The sequence below is a fragment of the Apaloderma vittatum genome, unplaced genomic scaffold (genome assembly GCF_000703405.1).
Source record: "Apaloderma vittatum isolate BGI_N311 unplaced genomic scaffold, ASM70340v1 scaffold16281, whole genome shotgun sequence".
NCBI lineage: Eukaryota > Metazoa > Chordata > Aves > Trogoniformes > Trogonidae > Apaloderma > Apaloderma vittatum.
Window position 1 is genome coordinate 18088 of NW_009700937.1, and position 24535 is coordinate 42622.

The 24535-nt window shown below is 37.6% G+C and overlaps 1 protein-coding gene across 1 annotated transcript in view; it reads right to left on the bottom strand.

Moving 5' to 3' along the window:
- The window catches only part of ENPP1 (ectonucleotide pyrophosphatase/phosphodiesterase 1), a gene marked incomplete at its 5' end in the record, with an annotated part of 38771 nt that overhangs the window by 1666 nt on the left and 12570 nt on the right, over positions 1 to 24535 (bottom strand). The window contains 16 exons of the mRNA XM_009878965.1: positions 602 to 734; positions 1768 to 1848; positions 2804 to 2939; positions 4088 to 4242; positions 6926 to 6977; positions 7521 to 7696; positions 10705 to 10792; positions 13919 to 13988; positions 15032 to 15159; positions 16224 to 16255; positions 17774 to 17905; positions 19582 to 19690; positions 20570 to 20642; positions 20953 to 21018; positions 22243 to 22352; positions 23438 to 23557. Coding sequence (XP_009877267.1) covers positions 602 to 734; positions 1768 to 1848; positions 2804 to 2939; positions 4088 to 4242; positions 6926 to 6977; positions 7521 to 7696; positions 10705 to 10792; positions 13919 to 13988; positions 15032 to 15159; positions 16224 to 16255; positions 17774 to 17905; positions 19582 to 19690; positions 20570 to 20642; positions 20953 to 21018; positions 22243 to 22352; positions 23438 to 23557 — 1661 coding nt within the window. The remainder of the gene's footprint in view (positions 1 to 601; positions 735 to 1767; positions 1849 to 2803; positions 2940 to 4087; positions 4243 to 6925; positions 6978 to 7520; positions 7697 to 10704; positions 10793 to 13918; positions 13989 to 15031; positions 15160 to 16223; positions 16256 to 17773; positions 17906 to 19581; positions 19691 to 20569; positions 20643 to 20952; positions 21019 to 22242; positions 22353 to 23437; positions 23558 to 24535) is intronic.

Sequence of the window (24535 nt, forward strand, 5' to 3'; positions counted from 1 at the left end):
CAGTTTTAGCAATCCACCTGTTTAGGCCAAAGAGAGCTTAGGTCCGGAAGGAGAATTCCAGATTACTGTTTTGCAAATCAAGTTTGGCTTGTAGGCTGATCTATGTAACAAGTTTGATTTATCATAAAAATGTGTAAGAAATCAGAGTAGATGGAGAGTTCAGTCTGAGCCCAGAAAACTGTCTGCCTACTGGCCTGAAACAATTTTGCTAAATAGCATATTTGTATTCACAACTTTGTAGTGGAACACTGCCAGCCCAGGAAGTGGCAACCATGATGCCAGGAATAAGCCCCTGCCTCATCTGCTCCCAGAGGCAACATCAAAAGATTTCAGGCTAACAGACATTTTTCCACATGCAACAGCTTCTCAAGGTTTTAGAATGACACATTTTGAGAATGCATTTTCTCTTTGTGCTTATTGCTTATTTCTTAGATTTACACTTCCGTATCTGCTTATGGCCATTTGACTGTCTCACTGAACTGATATAACCCACCAAGGGCCCATCTCTGCATGATGCTTTCCTTGATAAAAAAGATCATAATTACCTTCTGATTGCTAATAGAGGAAAGAAACAAAGGATTAGATTGTGAAAGACTTCTACCTTTTCGCTTTTTCTGCCGTATCATAGAGGCCATCAGAGTCATAATCAAACACAGGACCACTGACGACATTGACACCACTCCTGGCTGCAGCATACTCAGGTAGCATGTATTGATGGAAGTAGTTCCATAACACTGAAACACAGTAATAGAAGTAGGAAACAAATCTCCAATGTAGGAGCTGTTAATACAGCTCTGCAGAGTTTTCAGTGGAGTATCAACAGAAATGATAAGCTAGGCAAGTATCAAACTACACAGCCATTTACAGTTTTTAAAGGTTGCATCTAGCTGAAGAACAGCATGCACTGCAGTATCCCCTGGCATTGTGGTTTCACAGTCACCCTAACCACAAACCTAGATGAGGCATAGTGATGCTGCTCCCTTGTGTCCTTGGGTTCATCTCCTTGGAAACCAAACCATGGAAAGGCAAAAGAAGACCATGCTTGCCTGTGTTATGGCCCACTATCAAGTTCTCCTGGATAGCTTGTACACCCCTGCCTATGAGCTGAGAAGTATCTTACCGATAAAATATTTTTTCATTACAGGTAAGGGTTGACTACCATTCCATTACAAAACAGGACAGAAGTGCCATAGTCATCCTTTTTCACCAAGAAGATGCTTAATCTCCCTCAGTTAAGCATTTCATGTTCACTCTCACCCAGGCAAGCCCAGGTCAGTCTTCATATCCTTCCCGCTAGAGACATGGTAATTTTCCTGTTTCCTTAATGACCGAGACCCTAGATTCTTGCCTGGCAACTCATCTGAGTTTAAAAGACATTGCTAAACTGGAACTGATTTTAACTCACATAATTACACATGGTGTCTGGGTTCTCTAGAACATATTCAGTATAAATCCTGTTTAGGTCAGTAGGAAGATGAAAATGGAGATGTCAGATATTAAAGACACGCACTTATACTGTGCTCCCATGTAATGAGCCAGTTGATTAGGAATCATAAAGCTCACAATGGTGGGCCTTTATGACAAAAAATGACAATCCTACTTCAAGGAAATTTTCACTGAGGTATGAAACACACAGTCAGGGGACATCTTATTTTACACAGGCAGCTGAACCAGGGATCATCTACATTGTTTGGACGCAAGCAGAAAAATCGTAAGTCTTCCTTATATTCAACTGTGCACACAAAACAGGCATAGAGATATAAATACCTTTAAATGAGGGATACATTGGTACAATGTTGCTGGTAAGCAAGGCATCATAGTGAGCTTTCTTTTCATCTGTCATAAAATCTAAAACATAAAAGCAATTAATTGCTTTATTACTTTAAACTTGCATTTTCATGCTTTTAAAGACTAGTGTAATAACATTAAGGTGGAACTGACTTAACTTGACTTTTCAAAGCTGATATGGGTCTAAGTGCTAAATTCAGTACATGCTGGATCTCTTCCAAAATAAACTTATAAGCAGCAACAATAATTGCACTTGTCAGATATACAGTGGACAATTTTTTTTTATGAGATTTTAAAACATTAGAACAGACTTTTGAATTGTGAGGAAGGGAATAAAATTCCCTTCATGAATGTCAGACTAACTTGCTCTGACTGCAGAATCTAGGCATTAAAAATAGGAGGTTTACTGGAAATTACACTTGGAGTCAATGTTATATCAACTATATACAATCTACTACTTGGCACTTTATGCAGTAAAGTCAATGTAAAATACTTCCATCTTAGGTCATCAGCAGTTCACAAGCCATTTAGCAACTTATAAACAGCTAAGTATTTTTTGCAATTTGTTTGAGAATCAGAACTATGTCCTTCAGACCAAGGCTGAATTGCTTTACTAAAGGCCACATATGGCATACAATAGCACATTTCAAATAGAAAATGAACTTGCCTATATTTTACTTTGGATAGTTCTAACACCCACCACACAAAGTGAATTCATAATTTACTAGCTTGCCAGACTTGACTCAAGGTTTACATGTTCCCTCTGTGAGATGCTGCCTTAGAAACTGACAAGTTCCAAAGCTTTTGGGAAGTACTGAATGACATTGGACAACCCACCAACTGCTGAAGTGCCTAAAATGTTTTTCTTTCTCAAATATTGAGGCAAACTCCAACAATTCAGCAGCTACATCTTCATACTCTGACTAGTTATCAAGAACATCTAAAAAAGACTAGACCTGCTCCATTAAAAATTATTTAAATCACATATGCTGTATGATGAAGGCAATGTGCTTACTTGGAGGGGAAAGGAATCCGTAAGTTAGGCGAGGATGATTGTTGTAAAACAAACATGTCTGGTTATTGTTAAAAGAAATACGAACATCCCTGTGTAAACAGCTGGAGATATCTTCTGTAGCAGAAACCCATTTGTCCTATCGAACAAGAAAGTATCACTGGTAAAACAGACAGCTGACTTAGAATAGTTCTCTCAGTGTGGGAGACTGCAGGACTCTTAAATATTTAGCCACAACTGCTAAATGGTGTGAAGGGATTTAGGTAAGATGCAAAAATTGTTCTTTGGTCAGTGGAGCCCTCACATATATTTCATGAATTTTGGACATAAAGTGAACAGAACTGCAGCATTTTAGTTGAGTTGATAATAATATCTTCCAAAGGAGAACCTAGTGGTACCCATCAAAGATAACTTGACCTATTGTAAATGTACTTGTTCATTCAGGCTAGGAAACAGAGGCAACCAGATGTGTTAGACTTCTCTCTCCACTGGGCCACTGTTACAGTAACTGGTTGATTCATGACACTAACCTCAAAATAATTCAGGGTCAGGCAAACCTTCTCAGAGCTTTGTTAAATTTACTTGTAACAGTCATTATTTAAACCCTATGATTCCCAGATAATCAAACTAAAGAGCATCCTCTACTGTTCTAATTCCTTTTATGTGTGATGTGGCTTCTGAATTTTTCTGAATGGGAAAGGCTGACTTGAAAAAACTTTAATTCTCAAGGTTAGTGCTTTGCATGAACATCTGCATCTTAGCATAGGGTTCAGGATAGCGAAGACCAGACTTATGTCCACCAACATAATTTTTCCCCAATCACAACGATCTTCTGAGAGAAGGATCAGATCAGGGCATGAATATTTCGAGACAGTCCAAAGATTATTTTTTTAAAAGGATCCTGCCACATTAGGAACAGTGCTTTAAGACCACAAAATGAGTGCTGAGACCAGATTAAGACAGCACTGGCAGACTACTATAGCAGAGCTCCGCTGCCCAGCAGCAAGTCAGCGTAGACCCATGGGGCTTCTATGCCAGTGGGCTCCTCACTTCCTGGTGGATCTGGAAACAAAACTGAAACTCACTCCAAGAAACAGGAGTCAAAGACAACTCTTACTAATACATGAAAGTGAAGAAAAGGTCATACAAAATTCCTCTTTTTATGTCACAGGGTTCTACTTAGTTCCCTGGGAGCTAATATCATGAGCAGATCTAAGAAGTGTTCAGGAACAAATGTACAGCATTTTACCTTTTAAGGTTGCTTCTAACTTTTCTTCATATACTTACATCTTTGTGAACAGTGTACGCACTCCACAGAGACATCCTATAGTCCTTGCTGTATCCGCTCACATAGTGGTAATGGTAAAGGAGACAGTAATTTTGTCTCTTCTGCAGAACCCTGGGCCGTCCATAGGGCAAAGTAAGTTTATCTATCTTCTTAACTACAGTAGAAATAGTGCTTGTTACATTTAATCATTATCAATCATCTTCCTCTTATATATACCCTAAGGCTGCTTCCACTTGCCAAAGACACAGTAACAGAACAAAAGATTTTTCTTATGTATATCAGAGGGATAGTTTCTATGTTAAAGCAATAAATTAAATGACAAAGCCAGTATTAAAGCAATCATTTAAACTTATGCTGTACAAATTAATCTTATGTTTAAAAGAAAATATTTTGCCATTTACAACAAGAGATCAATCTAAGTAGCAAAGTTTCAATTCAAGTATAGAACGTTTCAGTTCAAATGTAGAACATGGGATCTGCTTCTACATAACGTTTAGATGGGACAGTAACCAACGGTGGTGATTTAAAATCTGCTGTGGGCACTAGAAACCACAGAGTAGTATGTAAAAGTGAAGTCTAAAGGAAAATAGATCTAAAATGATGCAGTGAAGAACTGGTTGAATTTTCAGATATGTGAGGACTTGCTTTATAATGATTGTGATAGTTACAAAACTTTCTTTCTCCCTTCCTCTCATGGACACCTCTTTAGAAAATTTGTATGTAAAGGAAGATAGCCTCTAACAATTTACATATGATACTGCACAGGGGTTCTGGCAGACCCTTGCCTAAGGCACTGCCTGTTGGTTGGCCAAGTACTATATGCAATGGAGGAGTGAAGACTTTCTTCAAAACTCCATCAGAAAGAAGCTATGTGGAATCAGCAGAGTGTAAGTCAGTAGAAGCTGAAAAGTAAAGCTGAGTTCGCAACAGAATTATCTTAAGAGTCAATACCATTTATCTTATAGAAAAAAAAGAGAATAAAACAGAGTCATAAGAAACACATGCTCTTGCAATCATCTGCTGCAGTCAAACATCAGCAGAAAGTTTCAGGTTGTAACCCCTAATGTAGACTTCAGTTTCATCAAAACTTCATATATTTAAATTTTTGCCAACTGAAAACAAACAAAAATAAGGTTTTCATGGTTTAAGTTGTCCAGTGTAAAATAGAATCTGAGGAAAACTAGCATATTATGGAAATATTTTAAAATAAAAATATTACTTTGCTATTTAAATTTCAAGTATTTTTAATCACTACACGAATTATAAAGAAGTTGTCAAAGCATATTTTAATTAAATAGACCATTACCATCCACAAATTATACAGAACTACAACTAAGGCAACTGTTTTAAATATGGAAAGAAATTGAGCCATGAATGCTGCGGGGTTTTTCCCCGTAGTAATTCCACAACACAAAAGAAGTAAGATTATGATATTTATTTCTCCAATCATGAGGGAAAAACGAAAACAATTCACATTTTTTTCCTAAAAATGCAGTTAATGTTTTGTGGTTCTTGCAGGCTGTCAAGTTACAATAATTAATAAGAGAATATACAAACTGAGGTAACTATGGTTACTTAGGTGATTATTTCAACAATACAGAACCGAAATAGGTTACATGCCTGTCCTTGCCACATATCTTCAAAGCTGGTTTCAGCAAGGCACTCAGACATCCACCTACACATTAACAGAGGAAAGCACTCTGTATTGAACTAACTGGGTTTCATTTTGTCGCTTTCCTAAGTGTTATGATACTTGAAAATTCAAGTTATTTTGAAAGGGTTCTGGGACATATTTTTAACTATGCTTCATAGATAGCAGAAAAGATTCAGGAAAGCGCTATTTACCCTTTGTGCCAGGACAAACTACACAAATTAACAGAAGCCTTAAATTAGCCCTGAATAAGCAGCAAGTACTGAATTCTGCCTGTAACTGGAATTTAAGTCCAGTTCTTATTAGTGACTTACAGTGGGATATCACCAAATACAGAGTTTATTTGCATAAGAAACAAGGTTTCATGAGGCAACGTTTCTATCAGCCTATTTGTCTTTCAGACAGCCTAATCATCTTTTATTTCATCTTTTAAGGTACATTCCATTTTGACTTGACTTACCTGCTTCATGCTCAAAAGAGTTTATTTTGGTTTATGAGTCATGAACATATCTACAACTTTGCAAACAGCAGCTCAAATATGACATATACATGTTCAAAGTATGGAAATAAAGCATAAGTAAAACAAGCAACAGCTTATGACCACACAAAATACTTTTAATGAAGTATAAGGGCTATGCTGCCATTACAATGTTGGTATTTGCAGGTATTTCTTATCAGATACTCTGCTACACACCACTTTTACTTCCTGTTCTGGAATGTTTATTACTTTAGCGATAGAAAATTCAAAAATATTAGATAGTATGTCTGCCAAAAGGACACACGTAAAAGGATACACATTTATTTGAGAACAAATTGGAGAATCATAGAATGACTTAGGTTGAAAAGGGTCTTAGAGATCATCTAATCCAACCTTCTTTCCATGGGCAGGGATGCCCTTAACTAGACCAGGCTGCTCAAGGCCTCATCCGACCTGGCCTTGAACATCTCCAGGAAGGGGGCATCCACACTGCCCAGAGATGGGCAAATTATTCCGAGTTTTGCCACCCTTGTACTGAAATGGTTCAATAGGACTGTATTTCAACACCTCAGAACTGTAGTCCCAACAAACATTTCAAAGATTTTTTTTTTTTTACCTCATGAACTTGAGAGTTGCTCAGAAGAAACTGTATTTTTAATGACTGTTGCATTTGTGTTACAATTTTATTTTACTACTCAAAGTTCTTACCTTCTGCTTCAGTGAGATTTAAACGCTGCTGAAAATCCCTTTTTGGCAAGCCCTGTAAATATAAAGCAAAACCAGTGAGGTTCTACTAATCGTTCTACCAAGGATGTTATGAGCCACTGCTATACTTAGAGTACCAAATGTAACATCTGCCTTACAAGTTATCCTGATACAGGACTCACTGACATCTACCAAAGAAGGGCTACAAAGAATTTGCAGAAACAAATTGGTTTTGCCACAAGCAAATCTACAGCTTTGAAAACCACAGCCCAAACACATGACATTCACAGAAAGGAAATTTCAGCATCAAGCAAGAACTGAATTCTTTAAAATATAATTTCAAATGCCATCAAACTTTGCTTCTGTGGAATCTTGCAGGCTCTTCGGAGCAGACTATGACTTTACATAAGCAAATTGCAAAAATCCATATACAAATACAGGCTAGTATTCACTAACCTCAGGTAAGATTTTATTTTGAAATCAATACTAAGAGACTGCAAAATTAGCAGGTAAAGATAAACACTAGAGAATCAGAATTTGACTCTTTGAACACAACACAGACATTTGCCTCCACAACTTTAACTATTTCAGGACTTACCCCTGTCCTGCAGGAGCAGCCAGGGCTCACTGAAAAGGCTCTTTGTCCTACGACAGAGCATTCAGAAGGATGGCTTGTTTCTTTGGGGTGGTGGGGGGTATAAACAGGGTTCCTTAAAAGATGGTTTAGGCGTCCATGAGTTCCATTGTTTGGGGCTGGTTTCAAATCAAGCAAATCTATGAAAAAAATCAAGTGATATTAACAAGATGAGAAAGACTACAATACACTGCTGCTTGTACTGTTATTACACGTATGGGTGAGTCAATAAAGCTGCACTGCTTGTTGCTCATAACACCCAAAAGGGAAAGTAATGTTACCCCATTAAAACTAAGCATGCATGTTCTTGGCTAGGGCTCAGGATGGTATTAATCTGCTTGTAAAAAGAGACAGAACAAATGCAAAAAAAAAATTATATAGGGTTATATCTGAGGGGGCAGGCACTTGCAGCATCCACATTTGTAGCAAGAGATAGAATAGGAATCTCAAACACATGAAAGCTAGTGACTACATAACATTGAAGTTAGGGGAATAAGTTAAGTGACTTTTTGGTTTACTTGTTTGGGGTTTTGAATTGTCAGGAAATTAGATACATAAGCTTCAGTTAATAAATATCACTAAAGGGTAAAGCTATAAAAGAACCTAGATGGAAAGTAGGTTTCTGCTTGTCGCTTAGATTTAAAATGTTAGGCTTGAAAAATTCTCAAAGTAGTCTAACCACAAATATAATTCTACTCCATAAACACCTAAATGTCTATTTATTAATAGACATTATTTATTAATTAAAGTAACTCAAAACAACTAAAGGCTGCCTAACACGAATGCTCAGAGATACTTCAGACATCTTTAAAATACTGATTAGATCAAACTCTGTTTCATGCTTAATCCTTACTAACACTCATAGATTTGTTATTCTTCCACTTAAATTACTGAATCTATGAAATAAGATGCTTTTGAAATATAGCAGGTGATGAGAAACACTTGTATCCAAAAGCTTGGTGTCTAGGTTGCTCACCTAGAGTCCAAGAGTTAGAGCTGGACTTCCCTTCCTACGTGTGGAACTGAACACATTTCTCCCTGCACTGTTCCACTCCAGATGAAACTGCTTTGCTTTGGAAAGAAGAATAGAACAACTTTTCTAATCCTAGCAGTCCCTGCTCCAATGAATACATCAAACAAAGCAGTGCAAAACTAAGTAGAACTTGTCCCAAAACTCAAGTCCCCACTTAAACAGCTAAATTACATTGTTATGTTCCTATTATTTCAAGTGCAGTATCCAGGAATTCATAACACCTCAGAAATCCCCAAGTCTGGCCATTTGAACACCTTGGAAATCATGAGTTGAAATTCCCCAATTCAGGCAAGACAGTTAGTTGTACATATCCAGTGCTCATGCTCTAAGTGCCAGCATGTCAGACAAATGGGAGACAGTAGCACTTCTCTGGCTGCACTTTGCAAGAAGGTACAGTCAGGCACCTCCAAGAGAAACACTAGAGCTCCAGACAAGTGAAAGAAGATGCCTTTCTGCAGTCCAGAAGGCACCTAAGCCCTAGGCAAGGAAAAGGTTAAGTCGCCTCACTTCATTCTCTATCTGAAAGTTTATGGGCTTGCTTTTGCACATCCTATTCTTTCTGTATAGGATGGAGGAAATCTAGACCTCAAAGACTGCACTTGAAATATCTGATCTGTTACTGAGCTTGCCAGTAGGGACTCCACCCTCTCCATGCAGCGTATACAGACAACAGTTCAGGGGGGCACAAGAAGGTGGTTCAAGGTCAACCATGACATGAGAAGATAAGTAAAGCATACAGTGCTGTGAGAGGCAGACTTCCTGACAGTGGCCTGTTTCCTATTCCAGCAAAGAATTTAAACATACGGTTTAAATGTGGCATACCTGAATATTGCCACTGATCTCAAGCATGTGCAGTGCTCCTCTTAAGTGCTTTCTGGATCAAGCCCTTTGGTAATACTTGATCTCTCACAGATGCAGAAGTTAGAGCAAGTATAGGTCCTGGCAAGAGAGAGAAGTAGGCAGGAGATAATGGAAAATAGGTGAAGACCTCAAGAGGTAAAAATGAACAGAAAGTGGTAGAACTAGTAATAAGACTTTTGGAGAAACTGTGAAATACAGAATGAGGAAGAGACAACGAAACAAGAAGTAGCAGTTAACATGCTTGAAAGAGGGCAAAAGAGCACTGCAAGGCATCTAGCTTTCAGAAGTAAACACCACTTCTGTGGTGCAGTGTACAGTACAGTGTCAGAAAACAAAGTGAATAATATCTGTGTTTGGAGCGTGCTCCCCAAGATCCTCAAATACAGAAGTCAGTAATGAATTTTAGAACAGCACCACAGAGAAGTGAGAAGATGGAAACCTGACTTGCAGAGACAAGTAGCTCTAGAGTAAGACTCCAAAGCAATGGGAGAACAGGCTATCAAGACAGCTGCAGTTCATCAAAAGACCGAAAAGCATATTTGAATAATGTGTTGTATTAGACAAGGAGAATGAACATGGAAGCATACAAATCTAGTATTAGAAGCTACAACACATAGATTTAAAAAGTGACACATATATTGATCAATCTGGGAGGAGGTTTATTACACAAATGAGGTAAACAAAAATCAAAAATTCTAAGTTTTATCTGAATTAAAAATCTATTTCACATAACTAAAATTAAAAATATGGTAAAGGAACACAGCATAAGAAAACATACGGCAAAATACAAAGAATTGTTCAAGTGCATAAAAAATAGAGAGGGTGACTGTCTCAGCCTTTCTCAAGATGAGCTGCCTGGCAGCTTCACCCATTCCCATTACTATGCTTGCTATTTATTGTCCTGCATGAACAAGGTCACTTGAGCGATTAATCTGTTAAAGCTTCTAGTTAGACATGAGAGGAAAATACCGGTTCTTGACAGTAGAGAGATCATGAACTAGTCAGTTTTAGCAATGGTGAGTCAAAGCATCAGCTCTGGAGCAGCCAGAGGAACACACAGAGTGCCCAGCAGAAAGGAGAAATAAAAGGTGGCCTGACCTGTAGATCCTAAACAGCTTTTTATTTGTGAAAGTCAGTAGCAAGTCTTCAGGACATATTTCTAAGGACACTTCAAATCTGTTACTAGAAGATTTACAATGCCCCAAATATATTATATTTTACTGGACAAAGACGATCCCCATATATTGTACTTACCACACATTAAATTATATATTTCAATGTTTTCAAATGGATCAACTTGAGTACAAGACTTGAATCCTGGTCCAAAACCAATAAAGATAGCCTGGGATTTACAGAGAAAAGTAAAGCAGAACTCCATTTAAGACAAGTTGAAATGAAAAATATCTTCATACTCAGCAGGCATTTTCTTCCAAGAACTTAATCTTTACTTTACCAACATAGCATGGGTCAAGTCAAAAGAATGTTTTTCTTTAGAAAAAAATGAAATGTATAAGAACAATCTTAAGAAGTAGTAAAAGAGTATTGGAAAACCCGATTCTGTCTCATTGTTGCCTTTAAAATGTTGCCTTAATCCGTTTAAGTCCCTTGCTCCTCTCTGCTTTTGAAGAAGATGCTAATTTTCTTAAATGCTTTAAGAGACTTAATGGAAATACTGAGCCAAAATAACCATCACATTTAGTGCCGTGTAAACAATTTGGAAGCTTTTAACTTGTGGCTATAAAAACATCTGTTGCTAGAAATGTTTTAAATGGTTTAAGCGATGGCAAGATTCTAGGCTTCTATGCCTGGCTTGCAGCTGTACTTTCTTCCTCTTGCACCACTTCCTGACCTGCACTGGCACAAGCTATTGTGCAGCCATACAGTGAATCTGATCCGGGAACACAACCAGCTCAGAAAACTTCATTTTTTCCTGCTGGCTCTTCTCCTTCTGGTTCAGTTCCCTGACCTACTTAACTCTGCAGCCACACAAAGCTTACACCGGCAGAGAACTGAGCTTGCTGCAGAAATAAGAACAAGGAGGGCAAGGAGCAGCAAATGCATAAACTCAGCTGCTGCCACAAAAAAGTTTGGTTTCAAACTTATCCTGAGATATTAATCTTATTTTTAATTAAGTGAACCCATCTGTAGTGTCAAGATACTAAATAAGGTGATGGATGCTTTGTGCTCTAAAGCATCTTCCTGGGTAAAATCTCAATGCTCTTAGGAAACAAGACAATTATCTCAGATTCCAGAGCTGCATGGCAAAAATAGAGGCTAAAAACTCAGCTCTAACTTCTTTTGGTTTTTGAGATTAAAGCATAACAAAGGTTGTCATTCTGCAACTGCTGATACTAAAATCTCCAGGCTAATAATTTCCTCAACAAGCCTAATTTAAACCAGATGAGGCAGGAACATGATACCTCCTTTCTGTTGAACTAGGTAATTATAGAGCATGAAATTTATGCTGCTATAATGTTAGCCACAAAGGGATACATTATATCTGGTTTAAAACCAATTAGGGATGCTATGAACTGACAATCATAAGTCTCACAAAAAAGTCTGAATAGAGTCAACCTACTGAAAAAAATTACAGAGTCAAACTGCCGCAGAGAAAGAATATACTAAGCTGGCATTTGGCATCATGTGGCCTTGCTGATTGTAACCTGTCACCAGGTTCCCTAACAACAGGTTTTCCATTGTCAAACTCGGGAAGAATAATAGGCCTGGAAGGATAAACTCCTATAAAAAAATAGCACAGTTTTTAAAAAAGCAGTTTAATGCCAACACTACATAGCTTTGCAAGACATGAAAAATAAGGCTTTTAGGGAAATCTATGCTTTATATGGACTACATATGTCATTCCATAAAGCTTGTTTTCAATAACTTTTAATATAGGAATCTTCATAAATGCATTTACACGTATTCACTGTAATAGTACCAAGTACCTCACACCTCTTAGTAAGCTTTATTCTGAAATTAGTTTTTTTGAAAGGCAGAGTATTGCCTTTTGTTTTATTGATAGCAGAAACTAAGACGATGCATCAAGTAACTTCCATCTAATTAGATGGAACTGACTAAGGATTTGACTTCATGCTCCCTTCCTGTGATTCCTTCCCATTTCTCATTAAAGAGAAGAATTTCAGGACTCTCCCTGTTTTAAACATGAATGACATGCTCTCTCCTCAACAGACTACCTCAAAGCAGTGACACACAATCTATCATGACACAGTAGAATTAGAGATCATTTAGTCAACTTTTGGAAAAGACAATCAAAGTAACTGTGTTATTTCTGAAAGATGTTTGTTTTGCCAGTCATTAGGTAAATCCTATCGTAGAAGCTCCACAGATTTCCAGGGCAAACTGTTGCACTTGTTAACAGTTAAAAAAAAAAAAATTTAATGACCAAAATAACTCTCTTTTTATTACAGTTTAAGCCTATTAATTCTTTTTTTTTTTAAGGCAACCCATGAAATAAAAAATGGGCTGTCCTTACAGACCAGGGGACTGGCTGGCAAGGGAGCAGCTTTGCTTGCAAGGACCTAGGTGACAGAGTGGACAGGCAGCCAAAGGCGAGCCAGCAGCACACCCTGTCAAAGGCAGCCACCAGCTGCAGCCCCTGATGCTGTACAAACACAAGTTCAGCCAGCAGGTTGAGGGAAGGGATTATCTCTCTCTACTCAGCACTTCTTGAGGCCCTGCTAGGGTACTGCACCTCCAACAGGAGAACAACACCCTTAAGGTAGTTGGAGGCTGAGGCCTTTGCCCTGTGAAGAGTATCAGGCCTTGCTGAGCATGAAGAAGAGACTGCTTCAGTCCCTCAGCACCTAAACAAAGCCATCAAGGAGATCGAGTTCAGTGCTACCCAGTAGGAGACAGAGAGGCGATGGGCATAAATTGAAACAAAAAAGGGTCTGGCTGGCTATAACTAAACACATTTATACCGTTAGGACAGTCAGGGACCAGAATGGATTGGTTAGAAGTGGTGGAGCCTCTGCCCTTGGCAGTTTCACAGACCCAACTGCATAAATCCCCAAGTAACCTGCTCTAATCTCACAGCTGATTCTGTTTGAGTTGGAGGTTAGACTAAAGACCTCCCAAGGTCTCTTCTAATCTGAATCCTCTTAAGATCTACAATTACTGTATTTGAGGATTTGATGAGAAATTTTCTCTTCTCTCGCTTTTCATGTTACAACAAAACAACTTGGGACAACTTTATACACAGTGAAATCTCTGGGATAAGTCCTGTTGGGAGTTTTGCCTGACTCTTAGGACAACAGAATCCCACCCTCTGTGGGTTACCCCACCCTTCACAATGACAATCATACAAATCCTTCATTTCTTTAACTGCAGATGGAATAACATCATAGATCTTAAAAATATAAATAAATTAATGCCAAGCAAACATAACGTTCAGAAATAGAAGGAGCTAAAAAAAAAAAGAAGGAACTATGATAAGTTTAAATCTCACCTGCATACTGGGAAAGCGATTGTCTGAGCCATGGAATCCACCTGTGCAGCTTTTAATCTCAAGTGGTTTCCTATTAAAAAATTCATAGTTTATATAACACACTTTACAAATCATATCAGTATAAAATATATTCAGTGATTTGTTGTTTACTTGTCTATCTAGAAATTCTTAGAGGCTTGTCCATAGGAAATAGAAAGTCTTTAAGCTCTGAAAGAGAATTCCTTTAAAAGTAGAACGATAATTTTCTCTGTGAATGTTTTGCCTTTGGAATTTCCAAGTTTCCAGAGTCATCTAAAGTCAAACAGCAGATGACATGAACAAAATGTTTGTTCTCAGGATAACAGATTTTCAGTTCATTGCCATTTGGTCAACAGAACTTTTCAGTACTTCATATAAGTAGCTTCTTAATTTTTATTTTTTAATAACAACTGTAATGTAATTTAGAGCATTCCGCTTGGCATCTTACAGTCTAATAAAAATAAGTGGCCAACATACACCAGGCCCCGACATATTACTTAAACATGTACACTTCTGGTAGCTCAAACCTAATTGGCATGACTTGCACACATCTACAGTGTCATAAAACAGGACTCAATTCACAGGCTGAAAAACTCTTTCACAATGAAAGCCCTGGAGTATCACACAAGTGTTCAAAATTATATTATTATGGCAGATGCTATTATTCTGGGAGTTGTAAATTCACTGGTCAGAACATGTAAAGTAATTAACAATAGTGGGCTCAGGAAATTCAATGTATGCCAGCATATCACTCACAAGACTGCTTCAACTGAATAGTTATGCACATGCTCAGCTTTCATGACCCCCTTTGGAAATTCCTAAAGCATGGTAAGATGTGCTCAAGTATCTGACAAAGGGGATCTTTGTTTCTAACATTTGTGTCAAAGCCTACCACTGCCTGCATACTCAGTAGGGAGAGTACCTATAGCTGCTTGTTTAGAATCGAGCCTCCTCAGGCTATCCTTATTTGCAATGCCAAACAAGCATACCACTCTTCAATAGCTATTGTTGAAACCTAAGCAGCTGGAAGAGAAAAGCTATGAGAAAACAAGAAATTATTTGCTGTATAAACAAGTACCGGAAACTGTAACTTACCTAGCAAGTTGCCATTGGGAGTCTAAATAAAAGTGCAACGGTTCAATCCGGTCGTTATAGGAATAATGGAAACGCTTGGGTAGCAGCTGTTTCATGTAAGCTTTGAAAGGCTGATTTGGTTCTATGCACTGAAATGTTTAAATTAAAATACAAACTGTACATTTAACCAAGCAATTGCTTATGTCATGCACAATACTTATCAGGCACTTCAATTGTAAAGAGTCTGCAGTAACTTCCACTAAGGATTCCATCAGGTTTGGAGTTACATGGTCTGTGACGTAAATATTAATAACTATTTCAATAACAAATACTGACTCGTTTTGCATTCAATACTTATTAGAAGAATATTTATACTGTATTATGGACATAACTTACTCTTTATTTTCTTACAGTCTACAGTCATACAGAACCAAACGGCACCGCTTAGAATTAACAAAGAATTACACTGAGACATGAATATCATACTTTCACATGTAGTGGACAACTATCTAGTCAAATAATTCTACGGCTCTGTGATACAGAAAGTAACAGATATTCAAAGGCTTTCTAGATTGCTCACTCAGGGACAAGTAGGTATTTCCACTAACTAAGATCCATTAATGAACTTAAAAAAAAACCAAAAAAGACAAACAAAACCCACCCCTTTACTGTAATATTGGAGTTTGAGTGGTGAAGTAATTTATTAAAACATTACAGCTCTCACCAGCAGCAGTGTCTGTACAGACAAACAGACTGTGGTGCAGGGATGAGAACATAAGCCAGGTATAGATGAGAAAAGGAAATTCCTTAAGCTGGATATAATGAAATATAAAAATAAATATCCTCTCTCAAAGCTATCTATCAAAATAGATGTGAGCAGGACAAATCTCATGCTTGTTCAGGAAACAGAGCTGAGCTTTGCACTGACTTGGCCCTCAGACAGTACAGTCCAGATACACAAGTTCTCAGTTTGAAGAGCAACATTATTCAGTGCTGTATAAGTTAGTGAGAAGAAATGAACACAAAACCTTGGCTAATGCATAACTACAGATAGTCATAGGACACCTTATTCAACTTTGACCTTCCCTTCCCCTGCATGGAAGGCCACTGATTCAAAGTCCAGATGCTACAAAGTAGCCAAGCAAACAGCTGATGCTATAAAACCCTTGTACATGTCAATAGAAATTAAGCTAGAGCAACTGATGATACTTACTGTGAGGTTTCTTACAATGCCTTCATAATTAACTGGAAGAATCATATGTAAGAATTAGTCACCTAAGTTAAAAAAAATTAGATGTAAAATGAAAGCATTTCCATCACATAATATAATTAGCTTAGTTTCAAAAAAATTTCTGCATAAGTTCTTTTTCCAGAATGAAAACCATATGGAGCAAAACAAATACTGAATTGTCAAGCTATTGCTTTTATGAAATTTTAGTTCACAGTCTCTCCTGCCATTGCTTACTTATTGACAGCTTTAAAATTTTAAACTATATTAGCCATGGTTAAAAAAAATAATCCAAGCAGTAAGTTTTTACAAAGAAGGCAACCAAATGCTGTACTAATTAAGCAGGATTTTTCCTGCTTGCTAAGAAGCTTCTAAAGAAAAAGAAACAAATGCAACTATCAGGACAGCAGTTTTATCTGGCAAGCATCCGTAGAGAGACAGCCAAGTGCAAGCTGGCTAAGATTCAGATGCTTAGACTCAAGCCAAAAGGGACCATTACATCATTTAGTTTGACATTTTGCACAACACATACCCATTACATTTCACACAGTTGCTCTGTCCTGCATCTGATATGCAACTCTCGACTGAAGTACATAAAGGATCACACTGGCAGGGGAACCATTAATAATTCCTGCGCAAATATATGCAGTGCTACAAAGACAGGTACCCTGCTTCATGAAAACAGTGCACAGGTCAAAAGCAGGAGATACTCTGCTTTTCTTCTTCCTGAACTTCCTTCTCCAGGGAGAACCTGGAACTGCATTTGACTCCCACGCTCTCCAAGTAAACATTTAAAACAGTTTAGAATAGCATCAAGCAGTGAAGTAAACAGAACTGAAAGTCACTGGTGTCAAGGCCCACAAGTTTTAATGGGCATGGATAAAAATAATCTAGATAGAAAAATGTGTGAAATGTGAAAGAAGCATCTGTAATCAATGTCAAAAAGTACCAAAACCTACAGGCATTAACTCTTAAAATGAAACTGTATAATGAATCAAAATTTAAAATTTATAAGTATTCATTGATTTTTACTCAGTTTTATTACATTATTTGTGTTTATTCACAGTTTACTCAACCACTGTCAGACCATTAGGCCATTTTTAGTAACTATTGTAATACCCATAAAATAACAGGTAAAAGATAGCAACAATCTAAACTTCCTTTAAGACAGAAGCGCAGCAAGTTACACATAAACTAGCAGGTCAAGAAATGAGGTGAGATGTAAGGGGAGTTGGGAGTCAGAGATTTGATTCAAAGCAATGCCAGTCACAAAGCAAGGCCATTTGCAGTTGCTTGCTCTGAGACAGCCTGCAGAAGCAATCTGTAGGAGTCAAATGCACTTTCAGACCTGAAAAGTCAAAAGGTCTTTAGAAACACAAGTGCACTATTCAGTATTTCCTCCGCACCCTGAGCCAGGTTGTCCCTAGCTGACCTTCACCCAGGTTTGCCAGTGGAATATGTGGAATCTAGGTTTATATTCAGAGAGTACAAAAGCATGTAATAGAGTAACAAAAATTAGTATAGCAATTACATACAAGAGAAATACTCATCTGGAACATTATTAGGTCTTAGGCGAGCTGCAGGGCCAGGTACTATTATGAAATCTTGAACATCATCCAGATAGTTGTTCAGATAAGCTGTTTTTCTGCAGCTCCCTGCTTCCATCCCTGCAAAAGGAAATGAATGTTATTTAAAACTGGAATATCGATTTAGAGTAGTCTTGCTGAAAAGATATGTAACTTAAGAAGTCAGAAACGTAATTTCTCAGGTCTTTTTATCAACAACCCCAAAATATCTGATCCAAGGAGACTGCAACATGCATGTATGGAAGAAAACAAAACATTATATACACACAATCAGCCATTTCCTCATCCGAGATAGATGATACATTTTCTTCTCTGAAGGGAAAGAAATCTTATGAGACTAGGAAGAGTAGTAATGGCCAGACCAAAATTAATATTAGGTAAATTAATATTAGGCAAATTAATATTACCTAATATTAATTTACCTAATAGTGTTCAGTAACCTCAGTATAAGAGAGATATCAAGGTGTTGGAGCGAGTGCAGAGGAGGGCAACAAAGCTGGTGAAGAGCCTGGAGAACAGACCATATGAGGAGCGATTGAGGGAGCTGGGTCTGTTCAGTTTGACGAAGAGGAGGCTGAGGGGGGATCTCATCATGCTCTACAATTACTTGAAAGGACATTGTAGAGAGGCTGGTGCTGGTCTCTTCTCACAGGTAATTAGGGACAGAACCAGGGGGAATGGTTGCAAGTTGCAACAGGGCAAGTTTAGGCTGGACATTAGGAAGAAATTCTCCACAGAAAGAGTGGTCAGACACTGGAACAGACTGCCTAGGGAGGTGGTTGAGTCGCCATCCCTGGATGTGTTCAAGTGTCACTTAGACGTGGTGTTGGGTGATATGGTTTAGGGGTGAACTTGTAGTGTAGGGTCAATGGTTGGACTCGATGATTCCAAGGGTCTTTTCCAACCTGAATTGCTCTATGATTCTATGATTCTAACATGTCTAGAGAAATACCCAGTAAGCACAGCAATTATGGACTGATCTTTTTCCGAGTATTCCTTACCAGTTTCCAAAAGTTAAAAGGACTTCAAATTACATACTGCATTTGAACTCTTCTTCTTAATAATTCTTGACAGGTTTACCCTCCATTAAGTTCTAAAACATTATTTAAAGCTGTATAGATATTTGGCTTGGACCATTTCTGGTAGCAATGATCTCTGCAAGTCAATTTTGTGATGCACAGAAGTGTGCTTATATTTTGTTTTCCAAGAAAGGAATAAAAACTGTATTGGTAAAATATATAACTTACTATAGAACTAATTCGAGAAATATAGAAAAGCTAATATAGAAATAAATCAAAGTTTCATATTCACAGCCTTCTAATAATGGACAAGGGAACTGAAAACTGAAAGGAACATACAGCTTGTGACACCAAGTCTTCAGCAATTTGCAAATTATTGCTGTGTAGCATAGTTAAACGACAGAATAAAATGAAATCTTTTCTACAGTTCACTTTTTAATCTTACTTCTTTTACTGGATTATAATGCTCACAAGAGGAATTAGAGATAAAATACTAATCAGGCACGAAGTATTAAAAATTATTTTATCTCTCCCTATGTTCTCCACTCCTCCCCCTCACCCAAATCAGAGGATTTTCACCTACACTGATTATCTCTTACACTATCTTGATAACATAAAAATATTTTTACATATCAGCTGCACCCTTAACCTTGGCAGGAACATGCAAGTATAAACCCAAAATATTACTCCATAAAAACGCCATTTAAAATCTGATATATTTTATAAAATAACGTTTACCATGATCTGATACAAAAATAATGTTCAGGCATTTATGCAGGTTCATTTGCTTGAGACCATCCATCAGCATCCCTACTATGTTATCCACTCTCTGTAATGCCATAATGACCTGCAGGACAAAATCAGGAATGTGAAGTAAGTGTTAATCACTTAAAAAATAGAATTTATTTCTAGTGAGAATTAATGAATACATTATAACAGTGTATGTAAACACAGAATAGGGGGCTCTTCTTACAGACCATTCAAGGCTAGATGCAGTTCAGACATAAACGAAGGACACAGGGGACCTAAAACTGTGCAGACTTTAGATCCACTTATTAACTAACTAAAAGAATAACCGGTATAAATGTGTTTCCTATACTCCAGTTCCAGGTAGTTGTCTACTACTTCAGTGGGCACTCACATTCGTCTCATAAGTTATTACAGGAACAGTAACTGCTCGCAGCTTAAAAGAATCGTCAAGACTTTTTTTACTGTTTCCACCACTAAGGTTGAATACCTAGTTAAGATGCCCAAACTTCCTGATCATTGCCAACAGGAGAATTTTACAAAGTTCCTGAGTTTCCAGCCTTTGCACAGAGACTCGGGAGAAGTGAATGACAATTACAGCATGAACACTTAACCACCAAAACTTGGACCACTGCCATAAAAATGTCTGTTCTCGATAAACTGAAAGTAAGCTTTCTATTCTCCTCCCGCTAAAATCAATGTAAAGAATTAGTAGGAGTAGATAAAACAACATATAAGCAAACACACTTTGGCAATTTAAAAGTTATCAAAACAAAGAAAATTAGACTTACTAAATAGGCTGTTAATTACATGGTTTGTACCAATGTTAACTTTGGATGGGCTGTCTAGTCATAATTTATTTTTTTCCTAACAAGCATACTGAACACGATATTAGTTAATCCATCACGAATTATGGAAGTTAAATACAGAGATAGAACAAAGACTCAAGTTAAAAATAAGAAACTACAGAACTACTCACTCCGCTGCTTACTGGTCCAAATTTATGGCCTGAGGAGTCTGGTTCTTCTAAATACAGAGTGTAAAAGTGTGGTCTATATCAAACAGTACCAAAAATGTAATATTTTACATACACGTTGAGACAATTTGAAGAGATTATATTTCAACAATGGATATCAAATATTAGAAACAACTCTGTCATTCAGAGGAAGGAAACATTAAAGGCAAATAGAGAAGTGTAACCTAATGAAAAAAAGGGGTCAATCAAAGAAGCAGGCTTGCGTTAAGTAACATTTTTATGTTGCTAGAATAATGTATAAGATTGTAATATGATTTCTGTTTTAAACAAATAATTCATTGAAATACCATTCCAACAGGAGCTCAGACTTGCAATTGTGTACCTACCTTTCATCTTCAGGTAACTGCAGCCAGCGAAGAACAGTTACCACTCTTTCTTCAAAGGGGATTGAACTGTATCGGAACAATAAAAGATCAACCAACCATGTATTTCCAAGAGCTAAAAACAATTTTAGTCACACATTACAAAAATCAACGTGTCTTAGCAGAGAAAACTGAATTCAACTGGATTCCATTAATGGCTATTTAGCAGGGTGCAGGGTGCTATGTTAATTGCCTGTGACTCTACAAGAGTTAATGGCCTGATCTGAAGCCCTCTTGAATATGGTCCTCTACTTGATGGCACTGTGATATACAAAGAGTATAATTGGTTTCAAGGTGCGAAGTCATGTGCGGGTTTTCATTCCTGTACTATGTTTTGAAAAACTTTTTTTGGGGGGGTGTAGTTTTGTGAGTTGGATTTATGGGGTTTTTGCTTTAGTCATTTTTCATGTTCAAACAGTTTGAGTACAAGTTTCAGTCCTACTTCTCAAAGCAGATGCTCTACATAAATTACTGAAGTAGACAACAATAAACATGTTGACCTGTAGCAACATGAGGCACCCACAAAATTTGCGATTGAACTACTTAACACAAGTTCAAGTTACAATGTACAAGTTCCTAGAGAAAAAAAATGTAGGTAGTAAGTCAAGAATTAGAATTTTCATGCTATATGAAGGGTGTAGGAAGAGAAAATGTTCCTAGGAAGATATAAACAAAAAGCCTGTTTGTTTGGGGTTTTTTTTGCAAGATTTGAGATGGTGATTTACAGAGAATTTTCTTTAGACAGAAAAATATTTAGCTGCAGTGAAAAGCAATCACTAACTAAAATATGACTGCCTTAGTGTGAAATATTTTCAAAGTTTGCTGTGAAAATAATTTCACATTAGCACTGTTTACCACAGTCATTATAGTATACAATAAAACTTTAGTTTTCATGGACAATTTCATGTCAAGACCTGATCTGTTCACAGTAAGAGATATTTGTATTGAGTGACTAAGTACACTCACAAAAGATTTATGTAAATAGAAACAGAAAAGCACTAATGCTTGAAGGATGGCTGGTCTCAAACCTAATTTTTCCACATCTTTCCTGTAAAACGTTTTCTGAGGAACTACAAAATAATTAGACAAAGAATCTGCATTATAATGAAAAAAAGTTAATTTTATCCTATCTTTTTTTTTTTCACGTTATGCACAACTAGTTAGAAAAGCAGGAAAAAAATATGCTTTCTCTGACGTTTGTACCATTGCAACAGTTAAGTAAAATATTCATCCAAGACACTAGAGTTCACATACCTATTGTATTCTTCATAAATGTTTGGAAAGGTTCCATTAACTGCTACATCTGACCCAGGCCAAAAGTACGTACCCGCTTTTAGACCTTGGTACATAGCTGTTAGCCAAATCTGCAGGAGAAGAACGATCACCATCACCGAATTAGCTGGGTAAGTGCCAGATCTGCAACCACTCCCCCACCAGCTCTGTGCCTTTCAGCAAGATGAAAAACTAAAAACATAAGTAGAACGCTCTGGAGAGTCAAACGCTGCATGTCGCTATGTGCAGTCCAGGTATAACTTGTAGCCCCATTCCTTATGGCAAACACATCAGGGGGAGCTGGGACAGAAGCAGGAGCCATTAGCTCCCACGGATGGAGCAGTAATGCAGTGGCAGAACTGTGGCCAAGCACCAGTAAGGGGAAATGTCTCAAGAACGGTGATGCAAGAAGGGAAGGGAATGTTTCAAGGACCTATGCTGCACATACTCCTAAAAACGGGAATAAGACTTTGGTCAACTCTTCTGATTTTACTGCTGATTTTGTGATTTGCAGGCCCTGTCTGCCTTCTATGTCTTTTCCTTCCTGATCCATACACAAGTTTACAGTCTACAGTTGTGTGTTCTTTCCTCAGAAAAACAACAAAAATACCCCACAAAGCAAGACACCATTGGTCCTCCCCATATTATGAAACAGAGGCATCTGTTCCCTTGCTATTTTTCAGGCTGTCACTCACTCAATCTTTCCCTTTCCCACAACAATTCACGTTGATGGCAGTCTCAGCAGATTTGCTATAGCTATATGACTGGAGATGTTTTCTTTTAGAAGCACATCCTTTGACGTAGTAGTAATTTGGGCAGAGCGTAAACTTTTACTACTGCTTATTACTAAAATTGGTTTGTCAATTTCCCCAGAGAAGTTAACTGCAAACCCACTTCGTATTAAAAAAAAAGAACAAAATCTGGTATCTCTATTAGTTATTTTGAGCTAGTTTTCTCCTTAGAGAAAATTCCATTTAAGTTCAACAAGATCTGTTACACTTTGCTTCATTTGCCGCTTTGCAGCTCTAGTACGGCAATTTCTAATCGTGCTGAGTAATGCTTCTTGGCTGGCTCAGAAGTACCCTCCGTCCTCTTTCAACATCGCTATGCATGCAAGTGATATTAAGTAACACAACAACAGGCTGATGTACATTCTCTGCAGTCCTGTAATACTTACAGGCTGTCCTTGGTACCACTGTGGATTAAACTTTTCTTCATTTCTAAGGGTGAAGGATGCATTTCTTTTGGGGTCATACATCTTGTTATCAATTATACCGTGAGATTCAGGATACAGCCCCTGTAATCGAGAGTGCACCTTGTTGCAGTTGTCTAAAGAAAAAGAACCTTCCATCTACACAAATGGATGTGTCCATTAGACAACTATATCTGGTGAATAATCTATATGACACCTGCTCCACCAGTACACCTCAAGACCCAAATTTAACAGCATCGCTTACCATGGATACCAAGCTCTATCTTCCCATTCTTAATTGCTTCTTGAGGAGATTAAAAAAATATAGTCAAGAAACTTGGTCTGGGATCAAACTGAAAGACACCATCTGAGTTTACACATATGTGGTATATTTAGTACCAATGACAAAGCAATTGCCTGCACTGGACCTACATCACATGACTAAAATAGAGGAATTTCAAAGAAGAACTGCTTATCAGCTGGTGAAAGCTCTAGCTGAGGACAGACTTTACGTAAGTAGTGAAAGAAATGCTGAGAGGCACCAGCTGTTTGGTAGTTTTAGCAGACTTTATGGTGTGCCTTCAAGTAGACTAGCTCTTTCTCACATTAAAGGATGTAACACCACCACCACTAGGATGCCGATCAACACCAGGACCTGCTACTTCTCACAAGATTGGAGGGCTGAGGCAAAGCTCTGTACTGTATTTAGGGACACTCCCATTGCTGCAGGGAATGATTAATGCCTCTTACTTCATATTCAACCATGGATATTTAAGAGGATTACACAACTAAACATATAATTCCTGAACCTGTGCTCCTCACCAAAAGGCAGTCCTGACAAAGTGAGAAGATAAGAAAGAATTTATAGATCCTCAAGTATTTGATTGAAGTTAGTTCTGACATGATAAAATTTAGAAGGATCTGCCAAGTCCCAGCCTTGCATTCAGGGTTGAAAACCTCCTTTTTTTTTTTTTCCTCCTATACGTGAGAGGTGATAAATTTACAAGATCAGCTTTGTGACATTCTCATCCAGGTTTGGGTACAGTGCCGCACAGAGTCAACATCAATATGATGTTCAAACCT